At 43.5% G+C, this 27,161-nt stretch overlaps 1 protein-coding gene across 1 annotated transcript in view; it reads right to left on the bottom strand.

Moving 5' to 3' along the window:
* prkci (protein kinase C, iota) overlaps window positions 1-27,161 on the bottom strand; it is a 106,354-nt gene that overhangs the window by 66,273 nt on the left and 12,920 nt on the right. Inside the window, 1 exon segment of the mRNA XM_061920818.1 lies at window positions 781-902. Within this exon segment, the coding sequence (XP_061776802.1) occupies window positions 781-902 (122 nt within the window).

Below are 27,161 nucleotides of genomic sequence, written 5' to 3' on the forward strand. Positions count from 1 at the left end.
ATACATACATACATACATACATATATATACATACATACATATATATATACATATACATACATACATATATATATATATATATATATACACATATACATACATGCATACATACACACACACACACACACACACATTTATGTATCATACACATTGGCCCCCAGACACATTTTTTTCTGTCAACGTGGCCTCTGAGTCCAAGTAACTGTCCAGGCCTGCTCCACCATATACGTATGGAGATATCCGCTGACGTAACTAAGGCAAAATATGTCACTAAAATCTCAAATTCTAAACGGCTTGTTTAGAAGGAAGCAAAAATGCTTTATTAATATCGCCGCAATATATCCATGATGGGCAGACACGAAGAAATGAACATAGTGGAAACTTTGGGACAGTTTGTAATCTTTTTTCCCACCTAATAGCTGGAAACAGGTCCGCATTTATTTGTGACCATTTTGATAGTTTTCTCCATAAATGATCTGATCCAAGATATTTTTCCATCGTTATCTGGGGAGGCTTTTCAGGCCCGTTGAGCTCTTCATTACCAACATCAAGCAGCTTTCCTCGCTCAGACGGTCTAATAAACACCGTGGTGACCACTTGAGTGTAATTAGCATGGACAGGCTGACCTTCGGGCTGAGCGGAGTGATCCGACAGCTCCGACTTTCCTACGACGACGTCATACGCTGACTTTTTAAACGCCCAGAGGAAAAAGACTGAGCTTTGGGCAAAAGCGCAGTGTGTGTATGTGCTTGTTGTTTACTTGACGATATGGTCACACACCTTCTTCATCGATCCACTTCATGGTGAAGAGCTGGTCGTTGTCCATGGAGCACATGTCCTTGACTTCTCCGTACAGGCCTTCGTAGGTTATGGATGGCTCAAAGTGCGTGATCATGATATCCCTGTAGAGAAATTTAACATGTTTTTATTAACAAGGTCACACCAATGTTGTGTGTTGTGTTCTGGCAAGGTAAAAGCCCAATTTGTTACCATTCAGTCGGTTCTTGTCAAAAGTTTTTAAATTGCAATTACACTTAGCATACTGTATTTTGTAATACAGGTTTCATGACTAAGTCATTTTTGAAAATGAATGACAATAATTGAAAAAGAAAATATTAAAATGATTCATAAAAATGTAAAAGTCATTTTAACAAGGTATGTCCGATAATATTGGACTGCCGATAATATCGGCGAATAAATGCTTTAAAATGTAATATCGGAAATTATTGGTATTGGTTTCAAAAAGTAAAATGTATGACTTTTTAAAACGCCGCAGTGTACAACCTTAAAGGCACTGCCTTTGCGTGCCGGCCCAATCACATAATATCTACGGCTTTTCACACACACAAGTGAATGCAAAACATACTTGGTCAACAGCCATACAGGTCACACTGAGGGTGGCCGTATAAACAACTTTAACACTGTTACAAATATGCGCCACACTGTCAACCCACACCAAACAAGAATGACCAACACATTTCGGGAGAACATCCGCACCGTAACACAACAGAACAAATACCCAGAATAAGTTGCAGCACTAACTCTTCCGGGACGCTGCAATATACACCCCCGCTACCCCTCACCTCAACCTCCTCATGCTCTCTCTGGGAGAGCATGTCCCAAATTCCAAGCTGCTGTTTTAAGGCATGTTAATAAAATAATGCACTTTGTGACATCAATGATAAATATGGCAGTGCCATGTTGGCATTTTATTCCATAACATGAGTTGATTTATTTTGCAAAACCTTGTTACATTGTTTAATGCATCCAGCGGGGCATCACAACAAAATTAGGCTTAATAATGTGTTCACTCCACGACTGTATATATCGGTATCGGTTGATATTGGAATCGGTAATTAAGAGTTGTACGATATCAGAATATCGGTAAAAAATACATTATCGGGCATCTCTACTAAGCATACTGTATTTTGTAATACGGGTTTCATTACTAAGTCATTTTTGAAAATGAATGAAATAAAAAAATTAAAATGATTAATAGGAATGTAAAAATGTCATTCTAACGGTAATAACAAAATTGTAGTATCACTGAAAACACTTTTACTGTATGTGTTCAAATAAAGGCCTTGCCTCTTTTACAACCACCTTAGGAGTAAAGAAATACTAAAGATAATGTGTAGTTACACGTACAAATCGCCAAATCAAAATATAATATTAAATTCACATGTATACTAAAACCAATATAAACATTTATTACAAAAATATTTATTTTAAAAACAGAAAACAGTCATTTTAAAATATTGGAGTCATTCTGCACAATAACCTCTCCTTTAAACACCATGTCAACATCATCACAAGAACTGCTTTCTGCCACCTCAAAAATCTTGGCCGTCTCCTTCCATCCCTCTCCTTCTCTGCCGCTGAAACCCTGATCCATGCCTTCCTCACCTCCAGACTTGACTACGTGTGGAGTTCCCCAGGGTTCGGTCCTTGGCCCTGCACTCTTCAGCATCTACATGCTGCCGCTGGGTGACGTCATACGCAAATACGGTATTAGCTTTCACTGTTATGCTGATGACACCCAACTCTACATGCCCCTAAAGCTGACCAACACGCCGGACTGTAGTCAGCTGGAGGCGTGTCTTAATGAAATTAAACAATGGATGTCCGCTAACTTTTTGCAACTTAACGCCAAAAAAACGGAAATGCTGATTATCGGTCCTGCTAGACACCGACCTCTATTTAATAATACAACTTTAACATTTGACAACCAAATAATAAAACAAGGTGACTCGGTAAAGAATCTGGGTATTATCTTTGACCCAACTCTCTCCTTTGAGTCACACATTAAAAGCGTTACTAAAACGGCCTTCTTTCATCTCAGTAATATCGCTAAAATTCGCTCCATTTTGTCCACTAAAGACGCCGAGATCATTATCCATGCGTTTGTTACGTCTCGTCTCCATTACTGTAACGTATTATTTTCGGGTCTCCCCATGTCTAGCATTAAAAGATTACAGTTGGTACAAAATGCGGCTGCTAGACTTTTGACAAGAACAAGAAAGTTTGATCACATCACGCCTGTACTGGCTCACCTGCACTGGCTTCCTGTGCACTTAAGATGTGACTTTAAGGTTTTACTACTTACGTATAAAATACTACACGGTCTAGCTCCATCTTATCTTGCCGATTGTATTGTACCATATGTCCCGGCAAGAAATCTGCGTTCAAAAGACTCCGGCTTATTAGTGATTCCTTAAGCCCAAAAAAAGTCTGCGGGCTATAGAGCGTTTTCCGTTCGGGCTCCAGTACTCTGGAATGCCCTCCCGGTAACAGTTCGAGATGCTACCTCAGTAGAAGCATTTAAGTCTCACCTTAAAACTCATCTGTATACTCTAGCCTTTAAATAGACCTCCTTTTTGAGCCAGTTGATCTGCCGCTTCTTTTCTTTTTCTCCTATGTCCCCCCCTCCCTTTTGGAGGGGGTCCGGTCCGATGACCATGGATGAAGTACTGGCTGTCCAGAGTCGAGACCCAGGATGGACCGCTCGTCGGGACCCAGGATGGACCGCTCGCCTGTGTATCGGTTGGGGACATCTCTACTCTGCTGCTCCGCCTCCGCTTGAGATGGTCTCCTGTGGACGGGACTCTCGCTGCTGTTTTGGATCCGCTTTGAACTGAACTCTCGCGGCTGTGTTGGAGCCACTATGGATTGAACTTTCACAGTATCATGTTAGACCCGCTCGACATCCATTGCTTTCGGTCCCCTAGGGGGGGAGGTTCTCATACTTCTGAGGTCCTCTCCAAGGTTTCTCATAGTCAGCATTGTCACTGGCGTCCCACTGGATGTGAATTCTCCCTGCCCACTGGGTGTGAGTTTTCCTTGCCCTTTTGTGGGTTCTTCCGAGGATGTCGTAGTCGTAATGGTTTGTGCAGTCCTTTGAGACATTTGTGATTTAGGGCTATATAAATAAACATTGATTGATTGATACTCTAACAGCATCCTCTACAGCTCATCTTGCAAAATTCTCAATACGTTCAAAACTCTGCTGCCCGCCTGCTCACCCACACCCGCTCCCGTGAGCACATCACCCCAGTCCTTCAGAAACTCCACTAGCCCCCCATTCCTCACCCGGTCCACTTCAAAATCCTCCTCCTCACCCACACAACCCTCCACAACCAGGACCCCTGCTACCTCACCAACCTGCTTCACCACCATACCCCTTCAGGCAGCCTCCGCTCTTCTGATGCCAACATCCTCTCCCCACCACTCAGAACCAAGCTCCGGACCCGGGGTGATAGAGCCTTCTCCATCGCTGCTCCCACCATCTGGATCGCTCTTCCCAAACCCATCCATGAGTGCTTAGACCCTTCCCACCTTCAAAAGCTTTCTCAAAACACACCTATTCAGATTCAGATGATTTACATTTTTAAATATATTAACCAAGAGTTGTACGAAATGCGACTGGGATGAGAATCAGCACCTTCAAGTCCGAGTCCATGGTTCTCGCCCGGGAAAGGGTGGAGTGCCATCTCCGGGTTGGGGAGGAGACCTTGCCCCAAGGAGGAGTTCAAGTACCTCAGAGTCTTGTTAACGAGTGAGGGAAGAGTGGATCGTGGGATCGACAGGCGGCGTCTTTAGTAATGCAAACGCTGAATCGATCCGTTGTAGTGAAGAAGGAGCTGAGCTGGAAGGCAAAGCTCTCAATTTACCGGTCGATCTACGTTCCCATCCTCACCTATGGTCATGAGCTTTGGGTCATGACCGAAAGGATAAGATCACGGGTACAAGCGGCCGAAATGAGTTTCCTCCGCCGTGTGGCGGGGCTCTCCCTTAGAGATAGGGTGAGAAGCTCTGCCATCCGGGAGGGACTCAAAGTAAAGCCGCTGCTCCTCCACATGGAGAGGAGCCAGATGAGGTGGTTCGGGCATCTGGTCAGAATGCCACCACAACGCCTCCCTAGGGAGGTGGTAGACGGCACCTCCGACCAGTAGGAAACCATGGGGAAGACCCAGGACACGTTGGGATGACTATGTCTCCCGGCTGGCCAGGGAACGCCTGGGGATCCCCCGGGAAGAGCTGGACGAAGTGGCTGGGGAGCGGGAAGTCTGGGCTTCTCTGCTTAGGCTGCTGCCCCCACGACCCCACCTCGAATAAGCGGAAGAAAATGGATATATGGATGGATGGATGGATGGATGTACGAAATAAAAGCCAGTCCTTTCTGCAGTTAAATACCTCCAGTGTCCCATGTAAGGAAAAAAATGATATAAGTATGATGAAAGTTTACTAAACAACTTCACTCAATTAAACCAATAGTGTGGATTCGGTAATCACTCTCCATTTCCTTAAGCCTCACACAGGAACGCACACAAGAAATAGAAGAGTGAAAAAAAGGGTAAGCAGTGTTCTCAGGAGTACGTGAGATTTTTTTTAAATATTCTAAAAATACCAACATTTCAAAAATATTTTATAAATATATTTATTGAATAATACTTCAACAAAATCAATAAAGTACTTTCTATTCTATTCTAAAACATGAATGTAAATTCATAAAGTATGAAAAGAAATGCAACAATGCAATATTCGGTACTGACAGCTAATTTTTTTGTGGACATGTTCCATAATTGTTGTTTATGTTTAAAATATTATTTTTTTAGTGAAAATTTTTTTAGAATTAAGTTGGTGAATCCAGATTGATCTCTATTACAATCCCCAAAGAGGACACTTTAAGTTGATGATTACTTCTATGTGTAGAAATCTTTAATTATAATTGAATCACTTGTTTATTCTTCAACAAGTTTTTAGTTATTTTCATATCTTTTTTTTCCCCAAATAGTTCAAGAAAAGACCACTACAAATGAGCAAGAGATCTGCGTTCAAAGGACTCCGGCTTATTAGTGATTTCTAAAGCCCAAAAAAAGTCTGCGGGCTATAGAGCGTTTTCCGTTCGGGCTCCAGTGCTCTGGAATGCCCTCCCGGTAACAGTTCGAGATGCTACCTCAGTAGAAGCATTCAAGTGTCACCTTAAAACTCATTTGTATACTCTAGCCTTTAAATAGACCTCCTTTTTAGACCAGTTGATCTGCCGCTTCTTTTCTTTTTCTCCTCTGTCCCCCCTCCCTTGTGGAGGGGGTCCGGTCCGATGGCCATGGATGAAGTACTGGTGGTCCAGAGTCGAGACCCAGGATGGACCGCTCGCCTGTATATCGGTTGGGGACATCTCTACGATGCTGATCCGACTCCGCTTGGGATGGTTTCTTAAGGACAGGACTCTCGCTGCTGTCTTAGAGCCGCTTTGAACTGAACTCTCGCGGCTGTGTTGGATCCACTATGGATTGAACTTTCACAGCATCATGTTAGAACCGCTCGACATCCATTGCTTTAGGTCCCCTAGAGGGGGGAAGTTCTCATAGTCATCATTGTCACCGACGTCCCACTGGGTGTGAGTTTTTCTTGCCCTTATGTGGGTTTTTGTCGTAGTCGTAGTGGTTTGTGGAGTCCTTTGAGACATTTGGGGCTATATAAATAAACATTGATTGATATTTTGCACTGTTATACAATTTAATAAATCAGAATGTTGTCTGTCTATCTGTGTTGGCCCTGCGATGAGGTGGCGACTTGTCCAGGGTGTACCCCGCCTTCTGCCCGATTGTAGCTGAGATAGGCGCCAGCGCCCCCCGCGACCCCAAAAGGGAATAAGCGGTAGAAAATGGATGGATGGATGGATGGAAATTGATGACATAGTGTTGTATTTTACATCTTTATCTCTTTTTTTCCAACTGAAAATGCTTTGCTCTGATTTGGGGGCACTTGAATTAAAAAAATGTTCACAGGGGGAACATCACTGAAAAAAGGTTGAGAACCACTGGTGTAGGGGAGGGTGACTACAAGCAGGTATCCTCTGTCCCTCGTTTCACAGTCACGTCTCCCTTGCTCATCCCCCCCGGGCAGTCAGGGCAGTGTTTACAGGCCAGTAGATGCGCAGCAGAGATGGCCGTAATCAGCTTTTACGGTCCCACATAGGTGACACGGCTCTGTGCCCCCCTACCTGAAGGGGGAAGGAACGGGACGGAGTGGGAGGGTGGGTGGTTGTTCAGAAGGAGCCAACCATAGACGTACATATAAAAAAAAGGGGTCCTGTTGGCCAGGGAGCAAGGACAAAGACCTTGGGGGTGCTTTTACTAGCATGCTTTAAAGATGGGGGGCTTCTTCATTAACTTGAGACCTTTATTGCAAGCTGATAAAAAAAAAAAAAAGGTGAGCTGGAGAAAACAAGGTCCAAGGACGACCGAGGAAGGTCATGGAGCACTTAGGCTAAGCCAGATGCAAAAATATGAAGCATGTTCATTGTTTTGAAGCTGTTGGCTTTATTATTTGTTAATCTTGAGTGTCTTACATCGCAATGGATCAGTGTGATGATATTTAACTGTCTGAACGGGCGGTTTAGCTCGGTTGGTAGAGCGGCCGTGCCAGCAACTTGAGGGTTGCAGGTTCGATTCCCGCTTTCGCCATCCTAGTCACTGCCGTTGTGTCCTTGGGCAAGACACTTTACCCACCTGCTCCCAGTGCCACCCACACTGCTTTGAATGTAACTTAGATATTGGGTTTCACTATGTAAAGCGCTTTGAGTCACTTGAGAAAAAGCGCTATATAAATATAATTCACTTGAACTGAACACTGACCATTAGAGCTAGAAATGTTGTCCGTGTCATGAAACAAGTAGTGTTAATATATGGAGTACATCCCCACATATTTGTTGTTCACCATTCAAATTGGCAGATTTCTTTCCTCTGTTTTGAATTGTTCATCTTTTTCCCCCATCTATTTTCTACCGCTTGTCCCTAGTAAGTTAAATATAAAGACGGTTGAATGGGACTATTTGCTAGGGGGGTTAAATAAAGTGCTGCAGCTATGAATCCAGCAGAGGGCGCTGTGTCAAAAGACAATTGACTTACATTTTCCAGCAGAAAGCTGCTTTGGCAAGATGTGACGTATAACTGCAGTGTTTTGGAAATATCAAATCCGTCCATCCATTTTTCTACCGCTTATCCCTTTTGGGGTGTGCGGGGGTGCTGGGGCCTATCTCAGCCGGAATTGGGCGGAAGGCGGGGTACACTGTGGACAAGTGGCCACCTCATCAGAGGGCCAACACAGATAGACACACAACATTCACACACTAGGGACCATTTAGTGTTGCCAGTCAACCTCCAAAAGACATGGAGGTGGGAGGAAGCCGGAGAACCCGGAGAGAACCCATGCAGTCCCAGGGAGAACATGCAAACTCCACACAGAAAGATCCCGAGCGCAGGATCGAACCCCGGATCTTCGTATTGTGAGGCAGACGCAGAAATATCAAATATTAACAAAAAAACATTTTATAAATGCTCTTCCGCGTCGTCCTTGGCGCCCAGTGTTGTGCCGTCCTCTGTGTGCGGGCTTGGCGGGGATTATCTCTAGGGCAGGGGTCACCAACGCGGTGCCCACTGGCACCAGGTCGCCCGTAAGAACCAGATGAGTCGCCCGCTGGCCTGTTCTAAAATATAACTCAAATAGCAGCACTTACCAGTGAGCTGCCTCCATTTTTTAAATTGTATTTATTTACTAGCAAGCTGGTCTCGCTTTGCTCGACATTTTTAATTCTAAAAGAGACAAAACTCAAATAGAATTTGAAAATCCAAGAAAATATTTTAAAGACTTGGTCTTCACTTGTTTAAATAAATTCATTAATATTTTTGCTTTGCTTCTTATAACTTTCAGAAAGACAATTTTAGAGAAAAAATACAACCTTAAAAATGATTTTAGGATTTTTAAACACATATACCTTTTTACCTTTTAAATTCCTTCCTCTTCTTTCCTGACTATTTAAATCAATGTTCTAGTAAATTTATTTATTTTTATTGTGAAGAATAATTGATACATTTTAATTGAATTCTTCATTTTAGCGTCTGTTTTTTCAACGAAGAATATTTGTGAAATATTTCTTTAAACTTATTATGATTAAAATTCCCAAAAAATATTCTGGCAAATCTAAAAAATCTGTAGAATCAAATTTAAATCTTATTTCAAAGTCTTTTGAATTTCTTTTAAAAATTTTGTTGTGGAAAATCTAAAAGAAATAATGATTTGTCTTTGTTAGAAATATAGCTTGGTCCAATTTGTTGTGTATTCTGACAAAGTGCAGATTGGATTTTAACCTATTTAAAACATGTCATTAAAAATATATATTTATTGTGAGAATTCATTAAGATGATCAGTCTTTCCACAAAGATAAATATCAATTATTAATAATAACATAGAGTTAAAGGTAAATTGAGCAAATTGGCTATTTCTGGCAATTTATTTAAGTGTGTATCAAACTGGTAGCCCTTCGCATTAATCAGTACCCAAGAAGTAGCTCTTTGTTTCAAAAGGGTTGGTGACCCCGCTCTACTATGGAACAGAGCGGTCAAGCGAATATGTTTCTCTACCACATGTAGACCGGCAGGTTTCAGTGAGAAAATTGTGGTAATAAGTTGGCTCTTACCGGAGACATGAGCGGAGCTTGCATCCTCCTGCAGCTGCGACTTTCTTGGCTCCTCCATGGCTTCCATGTGTGCTATGGCTATGAGTTGTTTTTTCCCTTTGCCTCAGTCTGGACCCCCTCTCCAGGGGCCTAGGCTTAGACTATTTTTTTTATTCTCTCCCCCTTCATTGTAAGGGGCGCCGGAAGTTGGCATTCAAATAAGTGCATTCAAATAAGTGAATGCACTTATTTGAAAAAAAATAAACATTGTATATCACCGTGCCTTACTTTTTATTACTGGTTGTAGTAATCGTGTCCACCATTGCACTTTGTATGCGACAGCAAACTGCTCAATTTCATCTATTTAAAGATTTTCTTCATTGTGTTTTTATAAAAAAGACTTCTTGCTTATGTTCGTTTATGTCTCGAGACTCCAATCACTGCAGCTTAAAGTTGCAGGACATCATTAGCATGTAAGTTCCGACAGTAAACACAAATCTTGGAAAAAAAACTTTCATTTTTTTCTTCTTCTTGTCATCAGACAGTATTTTCGGCATATTAGATGGAATTTTTACCTGATACGTTTTGACTGTCTTCTGAAAGAAGTGAAACATCAAAAATGCACTCAAAAACTGCCAATATCCATCAAAAAAGAGGAACAACAACAAGCTACCTGAGATGATCACTTTGGGAGAATTTCAGGTCATTTTAAAAAGATCGAGAAACCAGTTCTAAATGGCAGTGAGCGAGCCAAACCGGAAGTGGTCGTGCAATGGGAGGGAGACGCTAAACAGCCATTCGAGTAACAGTATCAACGATACAGACATCTTCTTCTAAGGGTACGCAGCATGGAGCGCTACTGCTTACTGGCGCTGACGAGACACAGGGCCGCCATCTTGGAGTGGTGATCCGCTCCACTCCGTGCAATTCATTTGGCAGGAGCAATCATCTTATCTCACTGAATACCACTGATTTTCACTCGCTTTTTTGTCATACGTGTAGCTATGATAAAGGACACATGTTTTATTATTCATATGTCGCTTAACAGTAATAGAATATTCTTATATGCTATAAGCGACCAGACGTTCGAGATCAAAACTGGGAATATAATCCCAGAGAAGGGGGGTGGGGGGACGGTCGGTTTAAGATGAAGAAACAATATGATTAGGTTATAAATACATGTGTATATTCTACATAAAAAAATGTATGAATGCATTAGATATCTATATATCTTAGGGACCTATAGACTGCATCTCTGTTGCTGCAACAGCAAAGAGTTTATTCTGTCTTGACACTTTGTATAAGAGATGGTTTGCGGTCACAATCGCGGATAAACCGCGGGTCGGGCGGGTGACATGACGAAAAAATAGATTTTAAATAGATTCGGGCGGGTGGTGGTTGAACCAATTCGGAAATATATATTGTAAAAATCCCAGGAATGTAGGCTCATAAAACTTCTTTGTTTGTCTTGTCTTTATTACACAAGATGTAATACAACCACACGACAGCTCTCATGTCTCTTAAAGGGGAACATTATCACCAGACCTATGTAAGCGTCAATATATACCTTGATGGTGCAGAAAAAAGACCATCTATCTTTTTAACCGATTTCCGAACTCTAAATGGGTGAATTTTGGCGAATTAAACGCCTTTCTGTTTATCGCGCTGGAAGCGATGAGGTCAGAATGTGACGTCGCCGAGGTAACACACCCGCCCTTTTCATTTTCAAAACATTACAAACACCGGGTCTCAGCTCTGTTATTTTCCGTTTTTTTGGAAGCTTGGAGACATCATGCCTCGACGGTGTGTTGTCGGAGGGTGTAACAACACTAACAGGGAGGGATTCAAGTTGCACCACTGGCCCGAAGAAGCGAAAGTGTCTGCCGCCAGACCCCCAGTGAATGTGCCAGAGTGTCTCCACATTTTACCGGCGATGCTAAGGCAGACATGGCACAGAGATGTATGGATAACCTGCAGATGCATTTGCAACGAAAATCAACGAATTCACAAAGGTGAGTTTTGTTGATGTTGACTGCCAGCTAATCGATGCTAACACGCTACGCTAATCGATGCTAACATGCTATTTACCGGCGGTGCTAAAGCAGACATGGAACAGAGATGTATGGATAACCTGTAGATGCATCTGCAACTATATCACGTTTCCTTCCACCCACATTTAATGCGAAAAAAACACTTACCAATAGACGGATTTAAGTTGCTCCCGTGTCAAAAGACGCGAAAGTCCTGATCGTTTGGTCCGCACATTTTACCGGCGATGCTAACGCAGCTTTTCGGCCATGCTATGGCTATGAATAGCGTCAATAGCTATTCGCTCAATAGCTTCAGTTTCTTCTTCAATATTTTCATACTCCAACCATCTGTTTAAATATGTGCGTAATCTGTTGAATCGCTTAAGTCGCTGAAATCCGAGTTTGAATCCGAGCTAATGACACTATATCTTGCTGTGGTATTCCCATTGTTTGTTTACATTGGCAGCACTGTGTGACGTCACAGGGAAATGGATAGTGGCATCGCAGAGAGCGAAAATAAGGCACTTTAAAGCTTTATTAAGGGATATTCCGAGACCGGTAAAATTTTGAAAAAAACTTAAAAAAATACAACAAGCCACTGGGAACTGATTTTTATTGTTTTTAACCCTTATGAAATTGTGATAATGGTCCCCTTTAACGCTTTTCCGGGGACAACTCGAACTCTCACTTCCTGTCGATAACGTCACTTCCCTATCTCTCCCGGAAGCCCCGCCCCCCAGCCAAAGTCATTGGCTAACACCCCGTAGTCAGCCGCTACATTATACATAGTTAAATGTTATGTTGAAGTAGTTCGTTTAGCCTACTGACGTGTATTTATAAAAGGCTGATTTATATAGGCTAGTAGGTAAAGTGTTGTAACTGACAACTCTTGATGGTACAATCCATATATCACGTCACAGACAACGTCACGCTAACATCACGTGACACCTCTGATGAAGGCTGCAGAAGCAAAGTAGCCCCAAATTGTCAGGTACAACACTTTACCTTACTAGCCTATAGAAATCAACCATTTATAAATAGTTAAATGTTGTTACCCACATACGAAAAACGAGCAGCACTCTTTGAAACAGTATGTGGGCATACTTTTATTTTGAAGTGTCTCGTTTGGTATGTCGACGGATGTAAGGAAGCTACTTCCGGGTATGGCTAACGAGCTATTTGTCATTTGTTGGTATTTTACTTGGTAAAATGTTTGATCCGCATGCTGTGCATGTTATTATTTTTACGTTTGTAACGTGCTTAATTTTTTACAGTTTTCACGGTGAATTTGAAAGGAAAGTAAGCCTTCAAATAAATCAGTTCAAGAAAGCCATTGTGTCTTTGCTATTTGGAGGGAGTTAGACTTTCTAACCTCACTAATGCCTTGCCTCGTCTATATTAGATATATAACAACAGGCAGGTGGTGGGCGGGTGTGGCTTCGACGAAATCTTGGTTCGGGTGATGTGGCGGGTGGATGACGACTTTTGTGATGCGGTTTCGGATCATATAATTGCCTATCCGCGCATATCTACTTTGTATTAATATTTTGTATTACATTCTTCCCTTATATGATGGTGTTTATATGTATTTTTTATGTATGTCGCTTTGAATAAAAACATCTGCCAAATGCTTCAACATAAACACATGTTGAAGCATGATGAAGTCTTTATATCAGCTCAAACCATCAATCTGGCTTTTACAATCTTTATCTTCATCATTTATTTCAACTTTATGTTATTCAAGTTAGGGCTGGGCGATATGGCCTTTTTTTAATATCTCGATATTTATGGGCCATGTCACAATGCACGATATATATCTCCATATTTTGCCTTAGCCTTGAATGAACACTTGATGCATATAATCACAGCAGTCTTCTTCATACTGCATTAATATATGCTACTTTTAAACTTTCATGCAGAGAAGGAAATCACAACTAATTCAATTGACCCAAAGTGTATTTATCAAACACTTATTAAGCAGTGGCACAAACATTCATGTCATTTCCAAAACAGAAAGTGCAAGATTATCAGAGACATTTTAAAACAAGCTATTAGTGGACTTTTGTGCATGATGTCACTAAGATGACATATCAAAACAACACTAAATTAAAGTGCACTTTTTGTACAGAACGCCACTACAATAGTTTAAAACAAATAAAGTTCACTTTTGTGCATGATGTCACACAAGATATTTCAATAAACGTCAAATAAAAATGAGCTGCATAATAAGAAATCAAATAGTAATCTCCTTCACTTTTTTCATACGGGTGTTGATCTGGAAATAGAGGCTTCGGCATTTTGTGGGTGTGGCACCAAACGGATTTATTGATATACAGAGTTTTAAGCACTCCTTATTCTCTCACGGTTGACTTTTCCAATGATGCAACATTGTACCACTGGTGCTACTTTTTGTAGCAACGCTTTTGCCGCATAATTGTTCAACATCTTCCCGCTTGAAGCCAAACCACCACCAGACGATGGACTCTGTGCTGTTTTTCTTGGGAATTAATTCTTCCTTCATTTGTTACCAGATTCGCACCTTCTCTCTCTTGTATTACCACTCGCACGGCTCCGCTAGCATCACAGCTAACGTTACCATGTTGCTACCTCTCTGCTCCGCGAGAGCGTGTGACGTTGCACATGTGACATATGTAAGAAGGTGCACTTGTTTTAAGTCTCTGTGAGAAAGAGCGACAAGAAAGAGTGGGAAACGCCTGTAGTGTAATGCCTGCAGCTAAAAGCAACTGCGTGAGAACGTATACTCGAATATCACAGTATAGTCCTTTTCTATATCGCACAAACCCGTGACATATCGAGTACATCGATATATCGCCCAGCCCTAGATCAAACTTACAAACTTAGTTAGCAGAGTGCCAGGCCTTAATTTAAAGTTTGTGGCAAATCCTGATTTTCCCCCCATTTTTTTTTGACAGGGTTACTTATTCAAATTGGTATGCTTTAACTACATAAAAAGAAGTTGCTTTGGTATTTCCTGTAAATATTATATAAAAAGTACTTTTAAAGAATGACGTCCATATATGAATGCCAATTTTCCCCACTCATGGATCAAAGACACGACTTACATATCTCCCAATGCAATAATTATGAAAAAGAAAATAGTAATGTGAACAAGTCCAAAAGTATGCATGCATTAATCAGGGTGATGAATGTAGTAGTACTGCTCATAAAGGAGTAAAAGACAGCGGTGGCATGATGATGCACACTCTTGGCATTCTTCTCTTCTGTAGCGGTCAAATTAAGGAAGAGTTGGTTAGGGGAGGAGGTGGTTCTACCGGACCCGTGTTAAAGCCCCCAGCCCCCACCTCCTGCTGCCGAGAAGTCAGGCTCTGCAGTCTCCCATCTGCCCACAATTGAAGCCATTCATCACTGTTGAGCGCTGAAGCTGGAAGACGGGTCAGATATGTTCCTTGGGCTTTCATGAGCACCTTGAACCATCTATCTTTCTGTCAGCCTCCGCTGCGACACCCACGTCTACCTGGGTGACACCTTGGCACGGGTGCCAACACAAATAGACGCGGCGGACAAACACCTCCTAAAATAACAGGTAAGGATGCTGCGGTCGCCTAGCAACACCGCTCCAGTGGAGGTCAGCCTGGCTACTTCACAGTGGTGCTGACTAAAGTGTGTGGAGGACAACGTCACTTACTCAGATTGGCGGACAAAGTGACGGAACACTTGAGCCGCAGTGCGGAACAAAACGGACAGACAACAAACGCTGTGCACGCTTGGCAGCCTGGAGTGGAGACGTGGTGGATGCACGGCAGTTCCAAACTAAGCATTTCTTCGGATCTTTTACTAAAACACAGACGTGCTTATCCTATTTAGGTCTGCATACAGAAAAACACAATAACTCTGAAGTAGGGCTGGGCGATATATGGAATATACTCGATATACCGCGGGTTTGTCTCTGTGCGATATAGAAAATGACTATTGTGATATTGGAGTATATGTTCTCACACAGTTGCCTTTAGCTGCGGGCATTACACTTCAGTCTTTTTTCACTCTTAAATCTGCTTCTCACAGAGACATAAAACAAGCGCACCTTCTTACATATTGTCACCTATGCAACATCATACGCTGTTGATTAACGTGGACCCCGACTTAAAGGGGAACATTATCACCAAACCTATGCAAGCGTCAATATATACCTTGATGTTGCAGAAAAAAGACCATGTATTTTTTTAACCGATTTCCAAACTCTAAATGGGTGAATTTTGGCAAATTCAACGCTTTTCTGTTTATCGGTCTTTTAGCGATGACGTCAGAACGTGACGTCACCGAGGTAACACACCCACCATTTTCATTTTCACATTACAAACACCGGGTCTCAGCTCTGTTATTTTCCGTTTTTTCAACTACATTTTTGGAACCTTGGAGACATCATGCCTCGTCGGTGTGTTGTCGGAGGGTGTAACAACACTAACAGGGAGGGATTCAAGTTGCACCACTGGCAAGAAATCTGCCGCCAGACCCCCATTGAATGTAACAAAGTGTCTTCACATTTGACCGGCGATGCTAAGACAGACATGGCACAGAGATGTATGGATAACCTGCAGATGCATTTGCAACCATTAAGTCAACGAAATCACAAAGGTGAGTTTTGTTGATGTTGTTGACTTATGTGCTAATCAGACATATTTGGTCACGGCGTGACTGCCAGCTAATCGATGCTAACATGCTACGCTAATCGATGCTAACATGCTATTTACGCTAGCTGTATGTACATTTGAAACTAGATACCCACATTTAATGCGAAACAAACACTTACCAATCGACGGATTTAAGTTGCTCCAGTGTCACAAGATGCGAAAGTCCTGATCGTTTGGTCCGCACATTTTACCGGCGATGCTAATAAGGCAGCCATGCTATGGGCCACTTCATTAGGTACACCCAAGCTATGACCAAATAGCGTCAATAGCTATTCGCTCAATAGCTTCAATTTCTTCTTCAATTTCGTTTTCGCTATCTGCCTCCATACTCCGACCATCTGTTTCAATACTTGCGTAATATGTTGAATTACTTAAACCGCTGAAATCCGAGTCTGAATCCGAGCTAATGTCGCTATATCTTGCTGTGGTAACCGCCATGTTGTTTGTATTGGCAGCCCTGTATGACGTCACAGGGAAATGGATAGTGGTTTCGAAGATAGCGAAAATAAGGCACTTTAAAGCTTTATTTAGGGATATTCCGGGACCGCTAAAATTTGGAAAAAAACTTCCAAAAATACAACAAGCCACTGGGAACTGATTTTTATTGTTTTTAACCCTTTTGAAATTGTGATAATGTTCCCCTTTAAACAAGTTGAACAACTTATTGGGGTGTTAGCATTTAGTGGTCAATTATACGGAATATGTACTGTACTGTGCAATCTACTAATAAAAGTCTCAATCAATCAATCAAAAAAAGCACTTTATATGTAGCAAAGTTTTGTTAAGAAACCAATCTAAGCCTTATTTAGTTTTTATTTTATATATGTTGACCACATTAACCCTGGCAATGGACCCTGTTATGCCATTGTTTACAAATTTGGTAAATAAATAACCCCCCAAATTTATATTTTGTTGTTTTCTTACTGAATCGAAAATGAACCGAACCGTGACTTCTAAACCGAGGTATGTACAGAACCGAAATTTTTGTGTACCGTTACACTTTTTTTTTTTTTTTCCTCCAAAATGGCGCTGCTGTAGTGGCTGCTGTAGGCAGAAGCTCTGTGCTCTTGTGTCATCCTTTTGTGTTTCCCTCTTGTTTTCATGTGTTTTTTTTGCATTTTGGTCCAGGACCCTTTGGGACTGTGTGACAAGGGGTGGCACTTTCGTGACCTCTGTGGTGCTTTTTTTGTGGACTTCTGGATCTGCCTCCAGGGAGCCTTTTGGCCAGCTGCTGGGTGTCTGCCAAACCAGAGTCTGTTTGGAGGGACTGGAGGAGATGTGGATGAGGGGGACAGGACTGCGGAGCTAGCACTGAGCGCTGGGACGGAGAGGCTTCGCGGTGTCTTGACTGGGTGAGCAGGTGTCGGACACCTCAGTCACCTTGGACGTATCCTCGCTCATCCATGCGGACTGGACACTGGCCGAGAGTGGAGTCGGCTGTCTTGGTTGCTTTGTTGGGTCTGCTCCTCTCTCTGGCCATGCTCCCTCCACCCCAGCGGACGATGGCGTGGAACACCGCAGAGGCCACCACAGTGTATATGTTTCTTTTACTTTTTATTCATAGCTGTATGTAAAAGTGTCTGGTTGTATCTGCTGCTTTAATGTCTTTAATGTCCTCTGTGTTCTTTGATGTTTGATGTTTCCCTCTTACACACACATGTAAGAGGGATGTGTACTATGAGTTGTTGTTTTGTTCCCTTGGCCTCAGTCTGCACCTCCACTCCAGGGCCCAGGCTAAGACCGATTTTTTAAATTTTATTTTAATCTTCTATTCTTTCCCCCCCCATACCCCCATACCCCCCCACCCCTGTTTAACTGTATGTCATCTTTTTTGTAAGGGGCGCTGGAAGCCGGCAGACCCGTCAGCGATCCTGTTCTGTCTCCCTGTAATGTTTGTCTGATCTTGAATGGGATTGTGCTGAAAATTGTAATTTTCCTGAAGGAACTCTCCTGACGGAATAAATAAAGTACTATCCATCTAATCTAACCTCTACAAGTTTGTCATTTCAACCCTTGATTTGTTGTTCATTATTCCCGTCAAGTACATGTTGTCGTCTGCTGTGTCACAGTCTGATGGTGCCTCTTCATATTTGATATCAGCTCCATTTTAATGCAGTGCTGCTTGTTGCTTTCACTAGGAAAACAATATTTCCTGTATTGAACTTGCGGCACTTGTGTGGCTGTCTTGTTGTCGACAAAAAAATAAAACCACATGGTATATATCAAGCTATTGCTAACAGCATTGTAACAGACCTAAAAGTAATTGCCTTTGGGCTGGAGGCGGAAAGTTTTTGACATCATTCATGGTGTCTCACAACCTGGTGTTAAGGCCTCGGCTAATAAGCTGGCGAGGGACAAATTTGTCTGGCCTGGTTTACAAAAACGACATATGGATTTCAGCAGGCTCCTGTGTGGTGTGTCAGCGGGGCAGGATTTGACCACGAGAATGTGGATCTGACCTCCTCAGGCGGACAGAAGCCATTCATCCGTCTTCTACTACAACAGCAGAGGTGGAACAGGCGATAATTGTGTCATGGGTGGCTTGTTTTGGCACACCCTCTGACCTCTGAGCAGACAGAGGTCCGCAGTTTATGCCATAGTTGTGGACCGCCGTTATTGAGCTCCTAGGAGTGAAAACTTCAGTGTAGGGTTGGGTGATATATGGAATATACGCCATATATCGCGGGTTTGTCTCTGTGCGATATAGAAAATGACTATATTGTGATATTCGAGTATATATTCTCACGCAGTTGCTCTAAAGGCCTTCTGAAAGCCACTACTACCCACCACGCAGTCTGATAGTTTATATATCAATGATGAAATATTAACATTGCAACACATGCCAATACGACCTTTTTAGTTTACTAGATTGCAAATTTAAATTTCCCGGGGGTTTCTTGTTGAAAACGTTGTGTAATGATGACGTGTACGAAAGACGTCACAGGTTTTTAGGAAGTATGAGCGCTCGTATAAGTTGTCTGCTTTAAGGGCATAACTATCCAGTATTTTGGACATCTGTGTTGCTGAATCTTTTGCAATTTGTTCAATTAATATTAGAGAAGTCACAGTAGAAAGATGGAGTTGGGAAGCTTTAGCCTTTAGCCACACAAACAAGCGGTGATTCTTTGTTTAAAGGGGAACATTATCACCAAACCTATGCAAGCGTCAATATATACCTTGATGTTGCAGAAAAGACCATGTATTTTTTTAACCGATTTCCGAACTCTTAATGGGTGAATTTTGGCAAATCAAACGCCTTTCTGTTTATCGGGCTTTTAGCGATGACATCAGAACTTGACGTCACCGAGGTAACACACCCGCCATATTCATTTCACATTACAAACACCGGGTCTCAGCTCTGTTATTTTCCGTTTTTTTGACTATTTTTTGGAACCTTGGAGACATCATGCCTCGTCGGTGTGTTGTCGGAGGGTGTAACAACACTAACAGGGAGGGATTCAAGTTGCACCACTGGCAAGAAATCTCCCGCCAGACCCCCGTTGAATGTACCAAAGTGTCTTCACATTTGACCGGCGATGCTAAGACAGACATGGCACAGAGATGTATGGATAACCTGCAGATGCTTTTGCGACGATTAAGTCAACGAAATCACAAAGGTGAGTTTTGTTGATGTTGTTGACTGATGTGCTAATCAGACATATTTGGTCATGGCATGACTGCCAGCTAATCGATGCTAACATGCTATTTACGCTAGCTGTATGTACATTTGAAACTAGATACCCACATTTAATGCGAAACAAACACTTACCAATCGACGGATTTAAGTTGCTCCAGTGTCACAAGATGCGAAAGTCCTGATCGTTTGGTCCGCACATTTTACCGGCGATGCTAATAAGGCAGCCATGCTATGGGCCACTTCATTAGGTACACCCACGCTATGGCCGAATAGTGTCAATAACTATTCGCTCAATCGCTTCAATTTCTTCTTCCATTTCGTTTTCGCTATCTGCCTCCATACTCCGACCATCTGTTTCAATACATGCGTAATCTGTTGAATCGCTTAAGCCTCTGAAACCCGAGTCTAAATCCGAGCTAATGTCGCTATATCTTGCTGTGGTAACCGCCGTGTTGTTTGTATTGGCAGCCCTGGGAAATGGATAGTGGTTTCGAAGATAGCGAAAATAAGGCACTTTAAAGCTTTATTTAGGGATATTCCGGGACCGGTAAAATTTTGAAAAAAAATTCAAAAAATACAACAAGCCACTGGGAACTGATTTTTATTGTTTTTAAGTGAATTAGTGAATTATATTTATATAGCGCTTTTTCTCAAGTGACTCAAAGCGCTTTACATAGTGAAACCCAATATTTTTTATTTATTTTTTTTTTTACATTTAAACCAGGGTGGGTGGCACTGGGAGCAGGTGGGTAAAGTGTCTTGCCCAAGGACACAACGGCAGTGACTAGGATGGCGGAAGCGGGGATCGAACCTGCAACCCTCAAGTTGCTGGCACGGCCGCTCTACTAACCGAGCTATACCGCCCCTTTTGAAATTGTGATAATGTTCCCCTTTAAAATTCCTGGAGGTGAAACTTTCCAATGGATCAGAGCGCGGTCAAGCCAACATGGATCCGGACCAAATGTCAACTAGCAGGTTTCGGTGAGAAAATTGTGGTTAAAAAGTCAGTTCTTACCAGAGAAAAGCTGAGCTTGTGCCGTCCATAGCTGCCGTCGACTCCCCGGAGACACTGTGCGTCAAGACACCCGTAGAGACAGCCTTCCGACTATCAGGTACTATTTAACTCACTAAAACACTAGCAACACAATAGCAAGATAAGGGATATTTCAGAATTAAGCGAGTAAATGTGTCTAAAAACATCGAAATCCGTCCCAATGCAATCGCGTTTTTTTTTTTCTCTAGTCCGTCGCTTTCAATATCCTCAAACACGAATCTTTCATCCTCGCTCCAATCAATGGGGAAATTGTCGTTTTCTCAGTCCGAATAGCACTTTTTGTTGGAGGCTCCCATTACAATCAGTGGGAATATGTGAGGAGCCCCCACACGTGTGACGCCATCGTCTGCGACTTCCGGTAAAGGCAGGGCTTTTCTCTTAGCACCGAAAGTTGCAAACTTTATCGCGGACATTCTCTACTAAATCCTTTCAGCAAAAATATGGCAATATCGCGAAATGATCAAGTATGACACATAGAATGGACCTGCTATCCCCATTTGAATAAGAAAATTTCATTTCAGTAGGCCTTTAAGCTGCGGGCATTGCACTACAGGCGTTTCTCACTCTCGTCTCTCTTTCTCACGGGGACATAAAACAAGCGCACCTTCTTACATACGTGACATACGCGCGTGCAACGCCATACGCCCTCGCCGAGCAGAGGTAGCGGCATGGGTAACGTTAGCTGTGATGCTAGCAGAGTGGTGCGAGTGGTAATACGAGAGAAAGAAGGTGCGAATCTGGTAAAAAATGAAGGAAGAATTAATTCCCAAGAAAAACAGCAGGGGGTCCATTGTCTGGCGGTGGTTTGGCTTCAGGCAGGAAGATGTTGAACAGACAATTTACCATTTCAAGATCCATCCATCCATCCATCATCTTCCGCTTATCCGAGGTCGGGTCGCGGGGGCAACAGCCTAAGCAGGGAAACCCAGACTTCCCTCTCCCCAGCCACTTCGTCTAGCTCTTCCCGGGGGATCCCGAGGCGTTCCCAGGCCAGCCGGGAGACATAGTCTTCCCAACGTGTCCTGGGTCTTCCCCGTGGCCTCCTACCGGTTGGACGTGCCCTAAACACCTCCCTAGGGAGGCGTTCGGGTGGCATCCTGACCAGATGCCCGAACCACCTCATCTGGCTCCTATCGATGTGAAGGAGCAGCGGCTTTACTTTGAGTCCCTCCCGGATGGCAGAGCTTCTCACCCTATCTCTAAGGGAGAGCCCCGCCACACGGCGGAGGAAACTCATTTCGGCCGCTTGTACCCGTGATCTTATCCTTTCGGTCATGACCCAAAGCTCATGACCATAGGTGAGGATGGGAACGTAGATCGACCGGTAAATTGAGAGCTTTGCCTTCCGGCTCAGCTCCTTCTTCACCACAACGGATCGGTACAACGTCCGCATTACTGAAGACGCCGCACCGATCCGCCTGTCGATCTCACGATCCACTCTTCCCTCACTCGTGAACAAGACTCCTAGGTACTTGAACTCCTCCACTTGGGGCAGGGTCTCCTCCCCAACCCGGAGATGGCACTCCACCCTTTTCCGGGCGAGAACCATGGACTCGGACTTGGAGGTGCTGATTCTCATTCCGGTCGCTTCACACTCGGCTGCGAACCGATCCAGCGAGAGCTGAAGATCCCGGTCAGATGAAGCCATCAGGACCACATCATCTGCAAAAAGCAGAGACCTAATCCTGCGGTTACCAAACTGGAACCCCTCAACGCCTTGACTGCGCCTAGAAATTCTGTCCATAAAAGTTATGAACAGAATCGGTGACAAAGGACAGCCTTGGCGGAGTCCAACTCTCACTGGAAATGTGTTCGACTTACTGCCGGCAATGCGAACCAAGCTCTGGCACTGATCGTACAGGGAACGGACCGCCACAATAAGACAGTCTGATAACCCATACTCTCTGAGCACTCCCCACAGGACTTCCCGAGGGACACGGTCGAATGCCTTCTCCAAGTCCACAAAGCACATATAGACTGGTTGGGCAAACTCCCATGCACCCTCAAGAACCCTGCCGAGAGTATAGAGCTGGTCCACAGTTCCACGACCAGGACGAAAACCACACTGCTCCTCCTGAATCCGAGGTTCGACTATCCGACGTAGCCTCCTCTCCAGTACACCTGAATAAACCTTACCGGGAAGGCTGAGGAGTGTGATCCCACGATAGTTGGAGCACACCCTCCGGTCCCCCTTCTTAAAGAGAGGAACCACCACCCCGGTCTGCCAATCCAGAGGTACCGCCCCCGATGTCCACGCGATGCTGCAAAGTCTTGTCAACCAAGACAGCCCCACAGCATCTAGAGCCTTAAGGAACTCCGGGCGGATCTCATCCACCCCTGGGGCCTTGCCACCGAGGAGCTTTTTAACTACCTCAGCGACCTCAGCCCCAGAAATAGGAGAGTCCACCACTGATTCCCCAGGCACTGCTTCCTCATAGGAAGACGTGTTGGTGGGATTGAGGAGGTCTTCGAAGTATTCCTTCCACCTATCCACAACATCCGCAGTCGAGGTCAGCAGAACACCATCCGCACCATACACGGTGTTGATAGTGCACTGCTTCCCCTTCCTGAGGCGGCGGACGGTGGTCCAGAATCGCTTCGAAGCCGTCCGGAAGTCGTTTTCCATGGCTTCCCCGAACTCTTCCCATGTCCGAGTTTTTGCCTCCGCGACCGCTGAAGCTGCACACCGCTTGGCCTGTCGGTACCTGTCCACTGCCTCCGGAGTCCTATGAGCCAAAAGGACCCGATAGGACTCCTTCTTCAGCTTGACGGCATCCCTCACCGCTGGTGTCCACCAAGGGGTTTTAGGATTGCCGCCCCGACAGGCACCAACTACCTTGCGGCCACAGCTCCGATCTGCCGCCTCGACAATAGAGGTGCGGAACATGGTCCACTCGGACTCAATGTCCAGCACCTCCCTCGTGACATGTTCAAAGTTCTTCCGGAGGTGGGAATTGAAACTTTGTCTGACAGGAGACTCTGCCAGACGTTCCCAGCAGACCCTCACAATGCGTTTGGGCCTCCCAGGTCTGTCCGGCATCCTCCCCCACCATCGCAGCCAACTCACCACCAGGTGGTGATCGGTAGAAAGCTCCGCCCCTCTCTTCACCCGAGTGTCCAAAACATGAGGCCGCAAATCCGATGACACAACTACAAAGTCGATCATGGAAATGCGGCCTAGGGTGTCCTGGTGCCAAGTGCACATATGGACACCCTTATGTTTGAACATGGTGTTTGTTATCGACAAACTGTGACGAGCACAAAAGTCCAATAACAAAACACCACTCGGGTTCAGATCCGGGCGGCCATTCTTCCCAATCACGCCTCTCCAGGTTTCACTGTCGTTGCCAACGTGAGCGTTGAAATCTCCCAGTAGGACAAGGGAATCACCCGGGGGAGCACTTTCCAGTACTCCCTCGAGTGTTCCCAAAAAGGGTGGGTACTCTGAACTGCTGTTTGGTGCATAAGCACAAACAACAGTCAGGACCCGTCCCCCCACCCGAAGGCGGAGGGAGGCTACCCTTTCGTCCACCGGGTTGAACTCAAACGTGCAGGCTTTGAGCCGGGGGGAAACAAGAATTGCCACCCCAGCCCGTCGCCTCTCACTGCCGGCAACGCCAGAGTGGAAGAGGGTCCAATCCCTCTCGAGAGAAGTGGTTCCAGAGCCCTTGCTGTGCGTCGAAGTGAGTCCGACTATATCCAGCCGGAATTTCTCGACTTCGCGCACTAGCTCAGGCTCTTTCCCCCCCAGTGACGTGACGTTCCACGTCCCAAGAGCTAGCTTCTGTAGCCGAGGATCGGACCGCCAAGTGCCCTGCCTTCGGCTGTCGCCCAGCTCACAATGCACCCGACCTCTATGGCCCCTGCTATGGGTGGTGAGCCCATTGGAGGGGTGACCCACGTTGCCTCTTCGGGCATTTCAAGATCATTAAATTATAACATTTTAGATCACAATTATAAATAGACAAAAACTCAGAATGGCGGTGTAACTATTACAATTAAATATTTCAACTTTTTCCTAACTGTAGTTTCCTAAAGAAGCCCTAGCTTGACGCCCCTCTACTTTCTCCTGCTCCCCGTTGCTGCGGCAACAACAAACAAAACTCCAGGCGCTCTTCTTCGTTTTGTATCGTTTACTTGTCAACTTGATCCTTCAAAAACGTGAAACAATAACGACGTGGGAACAAATGAATGACAAAATAAAGCGAGTTTGTTACAGTAAGAAAGAGTTAGAAAAAGTAAGTCAGGTAAAAAAACAACAACCGTGTGGCTCGATTCCGCCATCCCTGACTGCAGTTACCCATAATAACTGAGTGAAGTATATTTATACAGCACTTTTCTCTAGTGAATCAACGCGTTTTTTTACATAGCAAAACACAATATCTAAGTTCCATTCAAAGCAGTGTGGGTGGCACTGGGAGCAGGTGGGTAAAATGTCTTGCCCAAGGACCCAACGGCAGTGACTAGGATGGTGGAAGCGGGGATCGAACCTGGAACCCTCAAGTTGCTGGCAAGGCCACTCTACCAACCGAGCTATACCGCCCCATTCCCATAATACATTGTGTCCAAACCATATTACCACACAGATCCTTCCGCCATTACACAGTTATGTAAACTTTACTGTATTAAAGCAGTATAAAATAGTACGCCATCAAATTATTCAGACAAATGTAATAATAACAAATAAAGTGGACCTTATAATTATTCTAAGCATGCAATACATACATTTTCGTATTATGTAAATAAAGTAAACTGTCCCATTTTGGCTGAATAAACATAAAGCAACTTCAATAAAACGTAAATTAACTTAACCTATTGTTTATTAAAAGAAATATGATACAATTAATTAATTTTTCAAAATGAGACTCATTTAACTTGCCTCATTTTATGTGAAGAACATATATCAGAATATATATTTAATGACCACACACCATACACCCCCCCTACACATTTACAGTATATTACATACAAGATGTCCAGGTCCACTAATAGAAGTGTGGAAATTGATGTTCTGTGTAACTAACTAACTAACTAACTAACTAACACACAGCAGGCCTAGACAGGAGGAGGACAGAGTGTAGGTACACAGAACATCAGAGGGTCAAATGTGCGAGAAAATGAGAGCAGACAGTGTTGACAACGTTGCAACCTTGTGTGGGAACCGCAGGTGCAGAAACACAGAAGAAGAATCCCTGTGGGATGCAGAAACTGGCAGAGAAATCTTCCGTGCAACGTTCATATTTTTGTTACACAGCCAGCGTTTGTGGGTCTCCTTGACCCATTGCATTTTGTGGCTTTTAATGCCTCACAATCAAACACTTTTATGTTAAAATACTGAACAGACGTTTATTGGGATAAGGTAAACATCTGGTTAGTATTTTAACATAAAAGTGTTTGATTGTGAGGCATTAAGAGCCACAAAATGCAAGGGGTCCATCAGACCCACAAACGCTGGCTGAATAACAACAATATGAACATTACACAAGGGTTAAACAGCATTCAGGCTCCAACACTAATGTTCCCTATGTAGCCGGAGTTTTGGAACAACAACAAAATATGTTTTGATACTAAAAATAATATCATTATGCCCACCCTTGTTTACATTCAAGAGCCTTACTTTAGCGCAGGGGTCCCCAAATGAACGGACGTTTATTGGGATAAGGTAAACATCTGGTTAGTATTTTAACATAAAAGTGTTTAAATACTTTTGAATAGATGTTTATTGGGATAAAGTAAACATTTGGTTAGTATTTTAACATAAAAGTGTTTGATTGTGAGGCATTAAAAGCCACAACGGGTCTATCAGACCCACAAACGCTGGCTGAGTAACAACAATAAGAACATTACACAAGGGTTAAACAGCATTTAGGCTCCAACACTAATGTTCCCTATGTAGCCTGAGTTTTGGAACAACAACAACAACAAAATATGTTTTGATACTAAAAATAATATCATTACGCCCACCTTTGTTTACATTCAAGAGCCTTACTTTAGCGCAGGGGTCCCCAAATGAACGGACGTTTATTGGGATAAGGTAAACATCTGGTTAGTATTTTAACATAAAAGTGTTTAAATACTTTTGAATAGATGTTTATTGGGATAAGGTAAACATCTGGTTAGTATTCTAACATAAAAGTGTTTGATTGTGAGGCATTAAGAGCCACAAAACGCAAGGGGTCTCTCAGACCCACAAACGCTGGCTGAGTAACACCAATATGAACATTACACAAGGGTTAAACAGCATTTAGGTTCCAACACTAATATTCCCTATGTAGCTTGAGTTTTGGAACAACAACAAAATATGTTTTGA

Source organism: Nerophis ophidion, linkage group LG14 (assembly GCF_033978795.1).
Source record: "Nerophis ophidion isolate RoL-2023_Sa linkage group LG14, RoL_Noph_v1.0, whole genome shotgun sequence".
In the NCBI taxonomy this organism is placed as follows: domain Eukaryota; kingdom Metazoa; phylum Chordata; class Actinopteri; order Syngnathiformes; family Syngnathidae; genus Nerophis; species Nerophis ophidion.